A 19302-nucleotide genomic window follows, 5' to 3' on the forward strand; every position below is an offset into this window, starting at 1 on the left:
CCAAATCTCAGAATCCAAGTAGAGTATTTGTTTTAAAAATGAGGATGTAAGTAAGCTGGCATGTTACCCTCTGCTTAATCAATTCACATGGGTAAAAAGGAAATATCTATTATTGAGCAATACTACATATCTATTAAGAGATTGGTGTGAGATTCTAATTATTCTGCTATGAAATAAGTATTTTTAACAACCTCAGGAGTCAAAAAGAGAGATATTAATTTTCCTGTAACCAGACTGTGCCAGTACCAAATGTAAATTTATTCTTTGACAATTTTTTCTTTTTCTCTCTGAAGCTGCTAAGAGTACTCCTGAATTTGTCCTGATAAACACAATCAGTCAATATACTTCTGTAACACAGAGGACCAAAAGGAGCCCACAGATGTTCCTGTTTGCTAGACAACAGCATGAGACTGAACACATTCAACAACCTATTTTTACTTCCTCTAAATTGACAGAAGCATTCTTTGCTTCGATACTTATCAACTCTTTTCTTCTGATGTTCAAAGATACATTGTGTAAGCAAACATGCAAACCAAGGAACAATAACTGGGGTTGATAAAGAGATTACCAAAAAAAAAAAAAAAAAAAGAAAAAAAAAAAAAGAAAAAAATAAAATAAAAATAAAAATAAATAAATAAATAAATAAAACAGTATAAAATATATGCTTTAAGCATTCCATGAAAGCTCTAAGAAACCAACATGGTAAAACTAATTTCTATGAGAAAAAATAAAAAAATAAAAAAAAAATAAAAAGCCAGGGTTTTCAGCAATCTCTGGTCTTTATGAGGATTACACTGGTATTTTAGCACATGAAAGCAAACAACCAAAAAAGCACCACAGCTTAAACATATTAACTAAGCTATCAACCTAAACTTGCTCTAGCACAGTGGAACAAAACAAACAGTTTGGAGTAGACTACAGTACAAAGAAAGCCCTGAGATCTTTACTCAAATGCTTTGATATAGACGATTTTCTGGGATATTTCCTTAGCTAATATAGGCAAAATCGTGTAACTACAATGGGAAAAAAAAAAAAAGCACAACTCCAAAACTAGTAAGTCATAGAGCTTGAATGTGACAGGAATTCTTATGGGAAAATATGTGTTTCTTTAATGGAATGTTTCATTTCACTGTAATTCATACAAGGATACCAAAGCATGTAAAGTTTGCATGGATATTGCAATCACTGGTGTACTTGATGAGTATCACACAGCCCTTAGTTTAATAGCAGTAGACATAAAATGTCATGCTGCACAAAACTTTGGCAGAAAAAATAAACTTCTACAGTGTAGTAAATCTAGTAAGTTAAAGCCTTCCAAAGCAGTACTTTAAAAAAATCTGTACTTGAAACTACTTCTTAAATTTTATTTGTCACAAAAAATGACATTTTAACAGACGATGTATTTTTCACCATTTCCACTCTTTCGCTTCTATGAAACTTCTTTTCATAGTTCCATTCTTTGTGTATGATTAATTAAGTTTGCACATGATACAAAACCTAAGAAAGCAACAAAACTAAAAGATGGTATTTCACCAACAGCAATTTAAATACTTTGCCTATAGCGTGCCAGCAACTGTGGTATGCTTCAACATAAGCAAATGAAAATCCAACAACAGGGGCAAAAAAAAGAAGAAAGAATTATATTCCAGAGAAATCAATTCAAACAGACGTGGAAATCAGAACATATAGACAGCTGAGCATGAGTTTCCAGTCCCCCACTGAGGTACAAAGGCTAATCTGTCTTTTCATAGTAAAACCAACACCAGAATAGCAGAGGCAGAGAGCTTTATCTCATTTTTTTGATGTGTGTCACTGCTACAGGAACTCCAAACACATTCTGGTGTCCCAGCGCAATGGACAATACCGGATCAGACCATATGTCCTTCTATCCTTGTCTTCTGGCCAAATGGGATCTCCAAGGAAGAAAATAAGCATATTCAGTATTTCCCCTTCATGTGTATCTTCCAGCCTTTAACCAATTCCACTTCAGGAACATTGTGACCCATGTGTGACTTTTGTATTTAATAAGAGAGATCCTTTCCATGAACTTAACCCTGACTGCTCTGCTAAACATGTTGACATGAGTAGGTTCTCATGCTGCCTGCAATGTTACAGTCAAAAATTCCAAAGGTTGACTGATTTTCTGTGAAGAACCACCTTGCTTTGCTGTTGGTCTTCATCTTCATGGTTCCATTTAATCCTCTACAGTTCTTGATGTAGAAGACATGAAGACAAGTTCAACCTCTTCTAATGCTCATTATGCTACTCATGCTTTTGTAGGCCTCTCTATCCACCCCCTCAATTGTCTTGAAAACTTTCCAGGCTTTAGTGACTTCTCTGTATGGTAACAGTTTTGTAACCATTCGTTCTCTTCCAGGCCTACTATATAGTTTTACCGACAGTGTACCAGAACTGCACATAATAACCAAACAAGTGAAGAATTATACAGTGATACAGAGATCTCCATTTCTTTCTGAAACCACCACCACTTTTTTGTTTGTTTTGTTTTGATTGCTACCAACTGCTAAACTGACCTTTTCATGAAGTGACATATTAAGACCAAAATATCACTCATGAGTAGCACAGGAATTCATCTTTTTGTATGAAAATTGGATTTTATTTCACCATACTTAAATACTTAACTTAGAATCATAGAATCAGGATGATTTGGGTTGGAAGGAACCTTAAAGATCACCTGGTTATAACCCCCCTGTCATGGTCAGGGACACCTCCCACTAAACCACGTTGCTCAAAGCCCCATCCTTGAACACCTCCAGGGATGGGGCATCCACAGCTTCTCTGGGCAACCTCTTCCAGTGCCTCACCATCCTCACAGTGAAGAATTTCTTCCTTAGATCTAATCTAAATCTACCTTTTTTTCATTTAAAGTTATTACCCCTTGTCCTATCACTCCACCCCAACAAAGGTTCCCTCCCCAGCTTTCCTGTAGGCCTTCTTTAGCTACTGGAAGGCTGCTATAAGGTCCCCCTGGAGCCTTCTCCTCTCCAGGCTCAACATCTCTGACTCTCAGCCTGTCTTCATTGTACAGATGCTCCAGAGCCTCTCATCAGCCTCGTGGCTCTTCACTGGACTTATTCTAATAGGTCCATGTCCTTCTTGTACTGGGAGTCCCAGAGCTGAATGCAGTGCTCCAGGTGGGGTCTCACCAGAGCAGAGTAGAGGGGGACCATCTCCTTCCTGAAAATTCTCTGTACAGTGAATTTCAATTCCCCCCCCCCCCCAAAAAAATAAATAAATAAATAAATATCCCCATTTATTATTTATTTCATAGAATTCTAGCCCTCTTCTTTACTACCTAAACAACTCAGAAAGCGCTCATAGAAAATCTGTGACAATGGTGAAAGGCCTTCTTTCAGTATTCCATACAACTTGCATCTAGGCAAAGGAGACTGCTGCCTAGGACATTAGGTTGACAGAAGCAGCAAAAGGTGTCGTCCTGCACTCCACTGTGGCTGCATTTATTTTAATGAAGAACCTCCAATCAAAGAGGAGAGCTAAGTTTCCCAGCTGCTTTGTGTCTCTCCAAGACAGGCATCATCTCCCACCAAGACTTGAGGAGAAGCTTTATGCTAGCTATCCACCCTGTCTCTTGAATTGGTCTACCCCATGAAGAAGCTTGAAACTGATCCTGATTAAAGAACTAGAGCCTTACCTTATATGTGCGTTCATGAGACAATTTAAACTACTAAGGCATCTAAGAGAATACGCAGAAGTATTCTCAGTCATTCAAACTGTGGAACAGAAAGTTACAGATGACTTTTCAAGATAACCAGCAAATATGTAACAATAACCAAATGCCAAAACTGTAAACTCAGCACAGAACAGAACAATGTGCCTTTTCCATCCATTCTCACAAGTAACTTATCACTGGAATAGTTTTTACTAAGAAAGTCACAATTACAGTAATTTTTATTTTACTTCGAATTGGAGCATAACTTTTAGAAACACAAAAAAGCTCCAAGGCAAGAAAGTTCTGTGGTCTGTGCTGTACAGCAAATCAGACTAGATAATCACAGTATCATCTCTCCACTGGTCTAAATGTTATGGTATTCTGTAACACAGGGCCAAACACTTTTGGGCAGATTTGCATGGCATAACAGAAAAATAGCAGTCAGCTTCTCAGATACTTTCAAGAAATGTTATCTCTTGGAATTCAGCATAACATTTGTTACATTCCATGTATTTAATTCAATTTGCTCTTTGCAGGGACACACAGCAGAAGCCAGCAGAGCAGGGGAATTACAAACAGATCTCTAGCATCAAAATGAAAAGGGGATTCTCAGGAACTTTACAATGGACAACTAGAAAGAAAGTATTAATTTTATATAATATTAAGCTTTATTTACCTTTATAACTCCCATTCCTTATTCTAGTTCACTCATCTCCTGCTCTCTTTTGTTTTCCTACATCTCTGTCTCAAGCTTGCATGGCTGCATTCTAATCCCCAGTTCCAGACGCTTCTTTTGTATAAGAATAATTTAGTTTTCTTTATGGTGATGAGCATTATCCTTGATACATTCTTTCTTTTTTTTTCTACTTATATTGAAAAGAGGAAATAATGTAGTAAGTGTTGTAAGACTATTTTTTCTACTAATACTTGTTTTCTACTACTAAAGCAGAAATATGTTTTCCCTTTTGCAACATTCTTTCTGTGACATCCACATTATCTGTAGTCCTAAATAATTACTATCTCCTTGGTTCTGATCATCAGACATTTGTACCATTAAGTAGAAAAAAAAGGAACAAATCAAAGAGCAGGGAGAATACCCTAGTATTTCTGTAAGTCTCTTGACAAATATTTGTAAGACTAAAATATTCAGTGCTATTTACTCCTGGCTTTGCCACATGCCTAACACAGGCCATGCCATTTCATGGCTCTCTACCTCTGTGTGCATCTGTATGACTTACAGTTCTGTTTCACCCATGAAACCATGATTTGTTCAGCTAATTTCATGTACAATCACACAGCCCCTGGCTTGTACAAGAAATGGTGTGACCAGCAGGTCTAGTGAAGTGATTGTCCCCCTGTACTCGGCTCTGGTGAGGCCACACCTCGAGTACTGTGTTCAGCTTTGGGCCCCTCGCTACAAGAAGGACATGGAGGTGCTCGAGCAAGTCCAGAGCAGGGCAACGAAGCTGGTGAGGGGTCTGGAGAACAAGTCTTACGAGGAGCGGCTGAGGGAGCTGGGGTTATTCAGCCTGGAGAAGAGGAGGCTCAGGGGTAACCTTAATGCACTCCACAGGTACCTTAAACGAGGCTGTAATGAGGTGGGGGTTGGTCTATTCTCCCACGTGCCTGGTGACAGGACGAGGGGGAATGGGCTAAAGTTGCATCAGGGGAGTTTTAGGTTGGGTATTAGGAAGAACTTCTTTACTGAACGGGTTGTTAGGCATTGGAATGGGCTGCCCAGGGAAGTGGTTGAGTTACCATCCCTGGAGGTCTTTATAAGATGCTTAGATGTAGAGCTTAGGGATATGGTTTATTGGTGGACTTGTTAGTGTTAGATCAGAGGTTGGACTAGGTGACCTTGGAGGTCTTTTCCAGCCTAGGTGATTCTGTGATCATCATGTCATATTTATTAATCAGAAAGCTAAGTTTTGGAAATATCAAACACTGGGTTACATTTAGTCTGCTCGCTGTTGATGTGGGAATATTTTTTTCTTCATTATGGTGCAAATGAGCCCTTGCATTTGAGCTCTCAGAGGGCCATTGAGATCACATTTTAACTTGCAGGTATTGCCTCAGCTTAGGAGTCATTTTCACTCTTCAGAACTGTCTAACCATACAGTCACAAGTAAAATGAGACAGCAGTCAGGTCTGCAAATACTCAGAGGACCTCTTGGGTATCCGCTGACAAAACTCATTTAGATGTAAATCTCTGCACCGCTTTTTCGTTACCTATCTTCTAGACCACCTCTTCCCACACTGATCCCCCACAGCCCATACATCATCATACTTGTGGAGATCACAGAATCAGAGAACAGCTGAGGTTGGAAGAGACCTCTGGAGGTCATCTTAGTTTAAGATAAAATAAAATCCCCCCCCCCCCCCCCCTTTTTTTTTTTCCCTGAAGTCTGTCCCTTACTCTATTAGCTAACAAGCTGCCCATCTCATCTAACTTCTTCCCAAAGACTGACTTTAGTTTATGGTAGTGTGTATGGTTTGAAAACACAACTAAAGTGATAAAATACCCCAGTCACTAGTAACACAAGTGCTTACATGAAACTCTGCCAGGGTAGTTGCTGTCTAGAACACATGGCAGAAGGCTTGCAAGGTGGTCAGTCTATTCACCCAAAATATGTGGGAAAAAAAAAATACTGTTGGGTGCATAAGAGTTAGTATTAGGTCTGTACTATTAATAGTACCGTCATTAATAATATCATCAATTGCATTTGTTACTGGAGTTCCTCTCTCAGGAGAGTTTTGACAATGCCCTCAGCTTTAAGACATTTTTTTGAAAGTGCTGGCCATTAGTTTACTCATTTGTATAATCATATTGTTACATTCTATTCAATCAAACGATCTATACTATTACTTATACAGTCTTTTCTGTTTCCTTGTACACTTATAGTTAGATTTCTGTTTTAAAAGAGTGCTTGCCAATCACCAAGAATTTTCACAATGTTTCAGACAACATGTTCAGAAACCAACGCAAATTACAAAAAATCTTTAAGGAACTATTAGAAATTTTTAAATTCTAGTATATACCTAGAAAACTAGGATTCGTTTTTGTTAATGAATGAGAGAGAGAAGGAAAATGAATACCTGTAGCACAAACACACACAAAACCACACCAGGAGCAAAAAAGAAACACACCAACTAAAGTATGCAACTAATATTGCATGCTAATATTGTAAGTACTTATCTACATATGCAGGTATGAAAGAAAGAAGGGAAGAAGCAGGTGATCTTTACTTTTTTTTTTTCTTTTTTAATCCTATTGCCTTTGGTGCAGTCTCAACTTCAGACAGAGCCCCCTGGGTAAATCAATACAGACCTCATTTAGGAAGAATAGTGTATGTGCCTGCATGCTAAAATAGTGTATGTGCATGCATGCTAAAAGGGAGAATAAACTCACATCTGAATTCAGAGCGAGACACCTATACGTTTGAGAAGCCAAATAACCGTGTGGAAAATAAACAAATAAATAAATCTAATGCTCAAACAAGAATTCTGAATTTTCTTCAGAATTTTTAGTATTAAAATTTATTTTACCAAACATGTTAAAAGGAGTATGTTAGAGAGAAGTCCGACTTTCAGTCAATTCCTTAAAGCTCATAAAAAGTTGCATATGTCATTACAACATTTTACATCATCATCCTTTCCCTCTTTCATGTAAACTTTTTATAGTCTATTTATACTCTTGCTGCTTTGAAATTTTTTGATGCACTGTAGCCTAAGGGCAAATAAGCCAACTTTTCATTTCAGTGTAGCAATCTATAAATACCTCAAACACATGAGATATACACTCTTTGAAGTCACACAAGTTTAGTATATTTTCAGATATATTTGCTAACTATGTTTTTATTCTAAGAAATAGGATTTTTTAAGTGCACACAGAAATGCATTGTGAAGAAAGAATTAAAAAAAAAAAAAATCCTCTCAAGTTTTTTCCCCCTTATCTTGCATCCCAATATGATTTATTCTACGCTATTGCACATTTTCACTAGGCAGCTTAGGTGAAAACAGTCAAATGACAGAAAAGAAAATGTTTTGTTCAAAAGGTGTAAATGTTCATGCCAGGCTTCCCTTTCCTGTGATGAGCTGCTGACCTGTGCACCCCAGCTTTCTTTGCTGCTGTTACCACAACTACCCCTCTTCTTGGGAAAGCTAATCTCACAATAACCCCTAACATGGCAGTTTTATAAAGCAGAGTGAATAAAGGCAGAAAAATCCATCTGGACTTAATTTACTGTACTCTTTTTGCTCTATGGATGAGTAAATAAATGCTGGTTTGAGGGTCAAACCCATTGAAATCTGTATTTTGCACAAACAAATAGGACCTTTGTAGACTCTAAATGACTGCTACTGAGCACAACAACTCTTCAAGATTTGTCCAGCCCTCACAAATGGATAACACCATCAATATCTTCTCATCCAGAAAAAGCAACAAGAGATGTCAGCCCCACTACAGCAGGGGAACCTCCTTGTTTTGCTTTGGTAGTGCAGTCTCCAGATAGTAGCAGGTATTTCTCCATGTCTCTAAATTCTTCCCCCATTCAAACACAGAGATAGCGGAAAAAGCATACAAAAAAGATGTCAGACTGCATGCAAAGAGGCATTCAGCTGAAGAGCATCATATTCTGACAAAAAAAAAAAAAAAAAAAAAAAAAGCTTTCTACTCGTTCAAAAAGGAAGGTCAGATAATTGACCTTACTGACCAGCATCAATATAATGTTCTCTAGAATCATTTAATACTGAGTAAGAATTTATAAATTTATGAAAAGAGCAATACGTATCATATTTCTATGTGTGCAAAGGATAACAACAAAAAGAGTAAAAAATGGCACCATCGTGTTTTCTAAGAAGCAGACTAACACTAAAAACACTTCATCATGGCAGAATTATTTCAAAGAATAATTTTGTCAGCAAATCATAAATTCGCAAAATGTGTCACAGGCTTTAGCACTAAGGAGAGAGAAGGCCTAGAGGAGTTTTCTAGCTGCTTCTCCTTTTGAAGTGGCTTTTACATTCTTAACGTGACAGCAGATGCTGATTTAAGTGATTTTGGTCTTTTCATCATCTGCCATTAATTTATTTGTCTTCTTGTTCATTAAAAGATTTAATAGCAGCAGCACAGAAATTTGCCAGTTTTCCTTTAGAAAAATACCCATTAAACTTTCCATTAAAAAAAAAAAAAAAAAAAAAAAAAGCTTAAATTTTCCAGTGCAAGGAGTTAGTTCCATATTACAGTAATTTTCTGTCTTTTTCCTAGGAATTAGGTTTTTTTAACTGCATAAGCACACTCATTTATATCTCAATAAAAAGTGAAGTATGCAAGAAAGGCCTCACAAGAATAAACTGGAAAAAGTTGTCAGCACAAACAGTCGGGCTTTCATGCAGAGAACCCGCTTTTTCTACAGCCAGTTGTGTGCAGATATCAAAAGCCTCCAGCTGTGATACACATTTTCAAGTATCTTCCTTTCACGACTGATTCAACCCCTGGGTCCTAGTGCCAAATCAAAAAATGCAGAATTGTCTGTTGTTTTAACCAATAATTTCTTAGAACTTTTGACAAATTAGTCATAAAAAAATTGATTTGTACTCGCTTTCTGATCCAGAGACATTTTTTCCTTACTCTTCTGACCAAGGGCTCTCAGAGATGAACTCTGGCTAATTTTATTGTGACAATTACAGATGTGAATTTGCCAGACTGAACTCAGACAACAGAGCCAGAGGCATGTTTCCCATGCAGACTCTGACACTGAAGCAAGAAATTCTGGCAGAGGAGCGGGGTGAGATAACATATTGAGCGACAGCAGCCTTTGTTCCGTGACTTTATTTCAGCCTCTATAATAAAGTGTTACTGCCTTTTAACTTTCTAGCCCACAGCGTGTACAATAAGTGAATTGGATTCTATTCCATCTTCTGTACCATTAGCAGATTAGTTTACCAAGCATTACTTTGTTTCAGTTGCCAATAAATAATGCCTTCACAGCCACAACGAAGGCAATACAATAATTCAGTTGTTACAAAGGAAGAGAACAGGAAGGACATTAGGCCTGCAGAACATTAAATTCTACTCTTATATATATATATAACTACTTGTACACATTCTTCTGGATAAGAAATCCTTCACTTCAAAATACAAAACTAAATACAAGTCTGGAGTTGTCATTTATTAGCTATACATCACTAATTATTTTTTCCATCATGACTATACTTCCTTTTCATTATCAGATCCCTTTTTATCTATATGTTTAGCCAGTATGATTTATAACATTGTAAAATGAGAGGAGATCTAGGTGCAATGACTTAACTACTGGCTGAAGAAGGGCTTCTGCCTAATCATTCATAATGCAGTAAAATTCTGTTGGGTTACTTATGTGTTGTTAATGTGCTTGTGTGCTTCTTTACGTTGTACTACATGCACAGAAACAATAACTATTAAATTACAGCAATTTAGATGAAAGCCCATGTCAAGAGAAAAAGCCTCAACAAATTCCAGAAGCTACTGATGGATATGGCAATTTTTGTTAAATGTGTAGCAAACTATCAATAATGAGAAGAACCTGATTTTAGTAATAGTCTCTGGAACTCTACAGTTCAGACTCAGCTAAGTTTTATGTATTGGATCAATATTTTGTAAGAATTCATGCAAATTTTGAAATGATCATCAGCTTCACTGTTACAACTTTGTCCAAACTTTCCTATTTATGAAAATATAGGCCCAATTATCAGTCAGAAGACTTTTAACATTTGTCACCATGTATTTCTCCCCAACTCAACAGCACTAAGCTGCACCAGGGGACATTCAGACTGGATGTTAGGACAAAATAATTTACTGTGAGGATGGTCAAACACTGGAACAGGCTTCCTGGGGAGGTAGTTGACACCTCATGCCTGTCAATGTTCAAGAAGTACTTGGATAATACCGTCAATAAAATGCTTTAACTTTTGGTTAGCCCTGAAGCAATCAGACAATTGGAATTGATGATCTTTGAAGGTCCCTTCCAACTGAACTATTCTAAATTCTAAATTCAAGACAATGTCAGTATCCACTAGCTTTATTTCTCTTCAAGCCAGTAGAATTCAGAGCACAGATGCACTTATTAATTCTTTAAGAGAAAATAGGTTCCTTCTAAAGAAACAACTATGCAACAACCCCACAGACCAGGAGACCTCTATGAAATTCAAAATCACTCTCTAAGGAAATCCAAACACAACTCAGTTTAGAGACACAACTAAGCTGACTCAGCCTAAACTTCCTTAAAAATACAATACACAAGCAAAATCTTTCTTCCATCCTTTATTTCTATGCCCCAAACCTTAAGTGTATATGCTTTCTAAGATAGATTAGTTTTCTTAGGTACACATTTCTTTTTTTCTGCTATTCCACATGTGATATTGCTGCAGTTAAAGTTGTTTATATGTTTTTGTTTGTTTGTTTGTTTGTTTTTTCCTAAAACATCCAAAAGACACTTTAAAGTAGATGAAAAAAAAAATTGAAGGGTTAGCCCTATATTTCTGGTAAGTTAAACCATCTTCCATGGTGCAAAATCAATCAACCAATCAAAACAAACAAACAAAAAAAAAATAAAAAATTCACTGACAGAAAGTAAAAAAATTGAAAATAAAAAATACAGAAACACACAAATACCACAAAACAAAGCAAAACAAACAAACAAATCCTATGGCTAAATAACAAGAGAAAGACACAAAACTTAGAATGAGTTTGTGAAATAAATTAAAAACAAAATTCTGTCAGGTTTCTGGTTGCTCAGAGACTTTAAAAGGTGAAGAAATGTCCTAAGATTTTTAATCTCCAGACAATTATTTTGAAGGACAAACGAATATAGCAATTTCACTAGAAAATAGTGAAGTGGGTGTTCGGAACTCACACATTAAAAAGAATAGCAAAAGTATGTCAGTATTGCTTTTGCATTTAGGTGTATCTAGAAATGATTTAGGAAGGAAATGAAGCTAGTGGTCTGTGATTCTGAATATACCAAAGAAGAGGAAGACAGAAAGCCACGCTAAACCTAGCCAGTCACATGTATTTAAATTCAACAGAGCAATGCAAACAATGATGCAAGTAACCTCTCTGGACAGGGAGAAGCAAAAGAAGTCAACACCAGTATTCGCCTACAAGATGCCATGATAGAGAAACTCAGATTTTAAAGTAAAGGAAGGAAGTCATAGTACCTATATTTACAGGCATGTGAAGCACTCCTATAGGTTTCTTAAGGACACTCGATTACTGTTTATAAACACACACTTGTACTACGACTTATACCAGAATGAGATTTGCACAATTCAAGGCAGTGATATCACTTGGAAACAGACCCATTAGGATTATGGCAATTTTTAAACATAATAAGGCATACTGATTAACATGACTGAAAAAAAAAAAAAAAAAAAAAAAAAAAAAAAAAAAAAAACACCCTCAAAATTCCCATATATTCTTATATCAAAAAACACACACACAACCCCAACCGAAGACATGCACATCCTATGTGTGGGGCGGGGAAGAAGATCTTGAAAAGTTCCTTCCTGATGTACATGTGAAGAGCAGTAAATTCAATATTAATATGTTTTATACTTGTTCATGTAAAACAGCACACAACTCTAATCCCCCAAAGTGGATACATAATCACCTTGCTCTAGAATGAGGCAATGTTCTCACTCAAAAAATAACTTATTTATCCTCCTACCCTTCCACAGAAAGATGCATGTAATCAAAATACTACACCCAGTGCTATACAGGCAACAGAGGGAAGCATCTCATGTTGCTGCCCATCCCATAGAGTTTTAGACCATATATTGGCAGATACAGGCTGGCAGATGAGACATAAAATCTAACAAAAAACTGTGTCCTTCCAAGGAGGAAGCAGAAGGTCTGATGTTATGTATTCAGTGTCTAAGCATATGATGCTACATCCTCATATGCAAATTACTGCCTGATTTCCCACAGTTAAATTTTGTGACTGACTGAACCACGGTTCCTCCCATAGATACTCTGACAGCAACCCTTCATCTGTTAATTGATTTTACTTCATTTTATTTTATTTTACTTAAAATTACTTTAGAGCAGCTTTCCTTTTCTCCTTTCTCACTTTTAACCAGCTAGCAGAGCTAAATGTTCTGCAGCCAGGAATTTATGTTTTTAACTTTGACATTTTTGCTGAATTCAACTGAAATCAGACAGAAGGTCCAAAACCAGATTAAATTAGTCTCATTTCCTTGGAAAATCAAATTGAAACCTCTCTGTAGGAGTGCCTAGACCCAGACTTTATGCATTGGTCCATGATTAAACATGTTCATTATGAACAAGGATGCAATATATTTTGGAATGTTTTGCATCAGCAACTCTATAAAATAAACTACTAAAAAAATGCATCCAGACCAAAAAGCACCTGCCATGAGAAATAGCTTTAAAAGTTTTTAAAAATGCAAAGAATGAACTACGGTGAGTCATGTTCCACATTTTCAAATACCACCATCCAGATACATCAGCCAGTAATTACACTTTACTATGTTTTCCATTTGTTACAGTTACATGATTTGCTTCAGTAATTCCCTAATCTCAATTTACTCCACTTGTATTTTTGCATTCCCCTTTTTTAAGGTAAGTCCATTACCTTTCACATAAAATTTGTTTGACAGGGTCATACTTCCCTTGTTCAGACTAACATTAATTTTGCCAACATACACTCATGCCAGGGCAACTTTGTAAGACAGCAAGACATTAGAATACTACTTCTAACAAGCAAAAAAGTTGTTCTCCAGTTGTTCTGGAGATGCAACATGATGGTCTCTTTCTGAAATACATTTTTATGCAGTATTCCGCTGTTATGCTTAGGAAAAAATAACTGTACATACAGCTACAAAGATCTGTTGCTAATTGCAAACATACGCACTGTCATCTTACCAGGGTATTTAGAAAAAAAAAAAAAAAAAAAAACAGGACTGGATTCCTATTCTATGATCATCATCCTGAGCAGCTATATAAAAAAGTCTTCACAGTGGGTTAAGTGCCTTTTTTTTTCATACAAGTAAATTGAAATTTCGAACTTTGCCTCAATTGTGGAAGGTAAAAAGTGATTTTCCTGGGATACAGGATATATGTTAGATTGAAAAACTAACTACTAACTACTCTATAACTCTGAAAAAATGACTTAGAGATAATAAATATTTCTCCCCACCCCTCACCCCCCCAGACAGTTCATCTCTAGCAGTAAGTTTTATAAAATGGTCATAAACAGAAACTAGCTAACTAACTAGATACCAAGCAATACATTCAAAAAATAGACTTAATAGGACGTTTTTTCCTGGCAACATGATAGAGTGTACTAAGATGAGTAAGCAAAAAAATTCTTAATGTTGTACAGCAAACAGCATGCAAAACATTTCTTAAAAGAGAATGAAGACAAAAAGAGATATTTCAATAGTCTTCAATTGTTACAGCATTATTATTACAAAAACAATATTCCTGCTTTTCATTGTTTTAAGTTAGGCTTTTTCCCTATAAAAGTAACAGAAGAGAATTTCATTGCAAACTTGATAAATATTCTTTTCAAGCTCTATCTGTTGAAGTGCCATTTTCCTGTTAGTTATTCTGTGGCAAATTTGGGAGAGACAAAAAGCAGCTGCAGCCACATTTGTAAATGCAGCCCTAAGAGAGTGTGTAGTTTCAGTAGTTTCACATAGGCAATTACTGTGCATGTTTGATTTTTTAATTTATTAACAGACGTGAGGAATCTACCTGTTTAAATTTTCATAACTGGAAGTTGCATCCTATGCTGCAATGTAGATAAAAATCAAAGCAAAATGTATTATTGATAATAGAAAACCCTGAGAAATCATTGGGACCCCAAACCTTAATCAATTATAAGAAAAAAAAATTGTAGATCATTCCCTTAAAACCTTTCCAATCCTGAATATTTCGACAATAGTAGCAACTCATATGTTCTGTGGGTTTCAATTAGTACTATAATTATGCCTTGAAGAATTAGGTTCCTAAGCATTTGTAATTCTTATGTTTAACATATACCCAAAATATGCCATGACACCTCCAACTTGAAACTGAAGATGAGACAAAGTACATACCACCTGAAATTAGGATAAAAAATTGCTTACTTAATTAAAATTAAAGGTCTAAGCAACTTAAAAACCGACACCAAAAAACCTTTCGTGTCTAAATGCAGAACAGAATATTTCGGTTAGCATCTGTTCAGCATCTGTAGAAAGCAGACCATTTATTTAAATACTTGTAGTTGACAACAGTAGTAAAAAATCCCTTTAACACCTTCTATAAAACTTGCTTTTATTTGCAAACACTAAGAAGCCTATTTGGACATTCTGTCCATCTAAAAGTTACAGATTTGTACACATTATATTTAGAGGAAAGAGACACACAGCACAGAACAATCTGTTCTCCACTACAAAAACATTAAATGAAGAGATATTCGGCAGACAGAGAATTCCAGGGCCCACACAGAAGGAAATATGTCCTGTCAAAGAACAACATGGATATAAGAAAAGCAATCAATTAATCAAACAAACAAACAAATAGAAGGGCCAGAGGAAAACAGTTTTTTTTTTTCAGGGAAAAGGTGGACTTATTGAAACATGGAGCACGCTGGACAGTTTTGGTATGGCCACTGGGCACACTGTTGTAATACACCTCTGACACCAGAACTACAACTTCTCTGTTTAATCACTGCGTCAACTATAGTCCATTACAGGCTTAAGACCATTTAATAAAATTTAATAAGATTCACGGTGCATTGCATTGTATATTCACCACCTAATTGAAAGACTAATCTGCAGCTGTGTCTTGCAACTGGCGCTTAAGCATTGCAATTTTCCTATCACCTCTCAAGTTTCTCCATGTGTAAGCAAAAATGATTTTTCTTTCTAAACGCCACCAAAACTGAGCTTGTCATACTGTGCTTTTAGCACTTCGTTACCTTTAATAAAGAAACACGAGACCAAATTCTGCCTCTCTCTAAAAACTGTGCAATAGAGTTAAAATCTTCTGCATCTGGAGACACTGGCAGCACAGCAACCAACAGGAACATAGTTTAGCCAGAATACTGTGTCATGGGAAGGTGTCCAGCTCAGCACTCAGAGCCCAGAAAAAGAAAAGGTTTGCTGTTTATTAAATGTTCATACTCTTTTATTGAAGAGAAGAAAAGAAAAACCAAACCAAAAACTCAGGAAGAGGCAGCACAGATATAATTCTTCAAGGAGATTCCAATTATCATAACTTCAGGAAAATATACACATCTGAATTAGGTTGAAGTATACTCACAAACACATTTTCTGTTTCTGTAACTATTTTCTTCCTTAAGATCAAAAGGCATTTTACAAACAACTGATCACCCCTCAGGCTTATTTTTATTCCTTAAAAAATAATTACCCTAACACCTCAGTTCTCTCAACTCCATAATTTGTCTTTCTTGACACCACCTGTTCTTTCTGTGATTAAAAAAAATAAAAAGTAATATCTTGGACCTTTACTTTAAACATTTTCCATTCTTCTTTTATATTACCCCAAGTGAATATACAATAAAAAACAACTAAAACAAACAATCATAATTTTCTGCTTTGTATTTTTCATATATGATCATATTTATGAAGGAAAAGTAAGCTAGCTATCAAGAATGTTTTTTCACAGTACTTTAAATTAAAAAAAAAAAAAAAAAAAAAAAAAGTCTTCCCTATCTCAAAACCAAAATTTAGCTAACTGGAAATCACTATTAATTTTAAAAAAATACCACCCAATAATTTGCTTATATATTCTTCATGATACTTGAGCAAAACAAACAAACAAAACCCCACATTTTAGAACCTGGCAAGTCTTAATAATCTGGCTATAAGCCTCCCACCCACACACGCACCCACCAACCCCACCTCTCACAAAAAAAAAGAAATAAAATATGCAACTGATTTAACTGAAACATTATTTTAGCATAGTTCTACAGTCCCAAGCACTGAAGCAACAAGAACAACAAAAAATTAACTGTATAACATATATTGAAACTAAAAAAGGTTGGAGAAGACATTCTATATTCTATATTTCAGTGCGTAAAGGTGCATCAGATCCATAGAAGGGCTGTAGATTATATGTTTCAAAGCATAGCAGCATTTAATAGATGTGTTTTCCTACAAAACAGACCCAAAGTTCCCCATTCTTGAGCTCTGCTGACAAACAAGTGTGTATTACTGTCCAATCCAACTTTATTTTCTTCCAACTTTATCCAACTTTAGATTCTTCCCCACCCCCTCAGAAAAAGCTTTTTTTTTTTTTTACTTACTACCACCTTGCAACACTGAAAGTTCTCTCTTCCTACCCACCCCCAATCCCATATCCACCTCGCCCTGCCTCTGTTTTTACTAGAAACTCCCTGTGTTTCCGTAGAATCAGACTGTGAGGCCCTGAACTCACTGCCGGGCATACAGATTTTTAAGGTTCTGAATGTAAGAAGTTCAGACTCCAATTATTCATGTATAAATTTAAAATTTGAATTTTCTTTGCAATCTTACCTCATTCTCTTCAGATGTATATTGTATTTTGAGTGTGTCCATGGCTCTGATCATAGCTTGCATGGCAGTAAATATATTTTGGTAAACCAGTTTTGTGAAGCCTTTTCTGTCTTCTTCTGTGTAACCTGATCCATGAATAATCCTCATTTGTTTAATGAAAGTACTCTTTCCACTTTCTCCCGTGCCTGTGATGGGGGTAGGGAGGAGAGAAAGAAAAACAAACAAACAAACAAACAAAAAACCCACTGTAGTATTTGCAAATCCTGGCTGTTAAAAATACTTGTAAATACAAGTGCAAGAATGTACATATTATCTAAGTAAGCATAATGATCACCATTAATTGCAGTAACATTTTTTTCAATTTTCTATAACCTCTATAGTTTTAATAAGAATTTGTATTTCTGTGTTTGGGAGCTTTTTGGTTAAAGACACATAGAAGTATCTTTTTGTAATACATCTTTCAATGTTTAACGCAAGTATCCTGGAGGTAGACATCATATTACAAAAGAAGCAAGATGAGTGACTGGAAGAGAAGGAAGTTTGGATGAAATTCTTCAGCACTGGAAGACTATACAAAGCTTATGTACTGTTTATACCTTAATAATAAAGCATGCACTAATCCTGAATCCTGAACAACAAATTCAGAGCTTTTATGAGTGTTAAGGGCAGCCCTTTCTGTTCTTCCCCAACTGGAAGACCATACAGGGCCGAAAAATACTCATTATACTTTCTTCTTAAGGCCTTCACTGTAAATTTTCAGAAGTATAACAACTAAATGCATTCTGGCTGAGCCATAGTATTGGCTACACGGCTTCCCTCAGACTACTGTTGGTAAGGCAGCACACCCAGTAGCAAGTTTTCAGTAATTTACGGTTAGTACCACTAGGTGTCGAAAATATATCAGCAGGACAAAGAGGAAGGAGTTCCTCTAAAAATTATGTCTTAAGATGTAACAAAACAGAAAACTATTCCGAATCTCCATCTCATCATATGGTATAACAGTACCATAGCAGACGATAGTATCTCTTTAGAGAAATAGTATGCATTTATAGAGCTCCAAACATTAACAGTAATAAGCAAAACCCAGATAACCTGAAAGTGTGTAAACTGTTATCATCTATTACTTGTACAGCCATTTTTCTGAAACATTTGCCATTGGCATCAGTTCTTATGCTAGGACCTTCTTCCCTATTTTGCATCATCCACAATGGACATCCCTTCAAAGCTGTAGCTGTCCCATATTCAAGCCAGCATTACTCAGCTGTCCTTCTCTATGACACTGCTAGAACAGCCCTACTCTACAGGTAACAGGACTACAGCGCTCATCAGAAGAGTGAAACATAGCTCTTTTTAATTGATAAATAAGAAGTTTTTAATACCTCTGACTGCAAGAAGAAGGTTAGGGGAGACTTTATTTGTCTCTACAACTACCTTAAAGGAGTTTGTACCTTAAAGGAGGTTGTAGCGGGGCGGGGATCAGTCTCTTCTCCCAGGCAACAAGTTATATCACTTGCTGAATTCCTTCATAGAGGAAAGGGCCTCAAGCTGCACCAGGGGAAGTTTAGGTTGGATGTTAGGAAAAAAATCTTCACTGAAAGAGCTGTGAAGCATTGGAACAGGCTGCCCAGGGAAGTGGTTGAGTCACCATCCCTGGAGGTCTTCAAAACACATGTAGATGTGGTGCTTAGGGACATGCTTTAACAGTGGACTTGGTAGTTAAAGGTTGGCCAAGATGATCTTAGAGGGCTTTTCCAACCTAAGTGATCCTGTGATTTTAAGATTAACATTGCTGGTCTTTCAACTAATGTTTGGGATTTTTAAAATTTTGGCATAGTATTGGTTTACTTGAGAGAGATGGAACATAGAGATAAGTTGGAATAAATGTGAAACACAAATTCTTGAGGGAATTTGTTTTAGTAAAATGCCGATGTTATATTACATACCACAGACTTCAGAAAGGTGGTCCTGCCAGGCCGACTTTAAGCAGTCAACATAAAAACTATTTAAACGCAACTCAGTTAAAAACAAACAAACCCATGAAAACACATAGCCTTTTCCACTGTCAGCAG

At 36.2% G+C, this 19302-nt stretch overlaps 1 protein-coding gene across 2 annotated transcripts in view; it reads right to left on the bottom strand.

The window, feature by feature from the left end:
* Positions 1-19302, bottom strand: part of LOC118156018 (guanine nucleotide-binding protein subunit alpha-14) — a 71825-nt gene that overhangs the window by 26213 nt on the left and 26310 nt on the right. For both annotated transcript variants that reach the window (XM_035309758.1, XM_035309759.1), the window contains one exon: positions 17234-17418. In XM_035309758.1, coding sequence (XP_035165649.1) covers positions 17234-17418 — 185 coding nt within the window. The remainder of the gene's footprint in view (positions 1-17233; positions 17419-19302) is intronic.

The sequence above is a fragment of the Oxyura jamaicensis genome, chromosome Z (assembly GCF_011077185.1).
Source record: "Oxyura jamaicensis isolate SHBP4307 breed ruddy duck chromosome Z, BPBGC_Ojam_1.0, whole genome shotgun sequence".
Classification (NCBI taxonomy): domain Eukaryota; kingdom Metazoa; phylum Chordata; class Aves; order Anseriformes; family Anatidae; genus Oxyura; species Oxyura jamaicensis.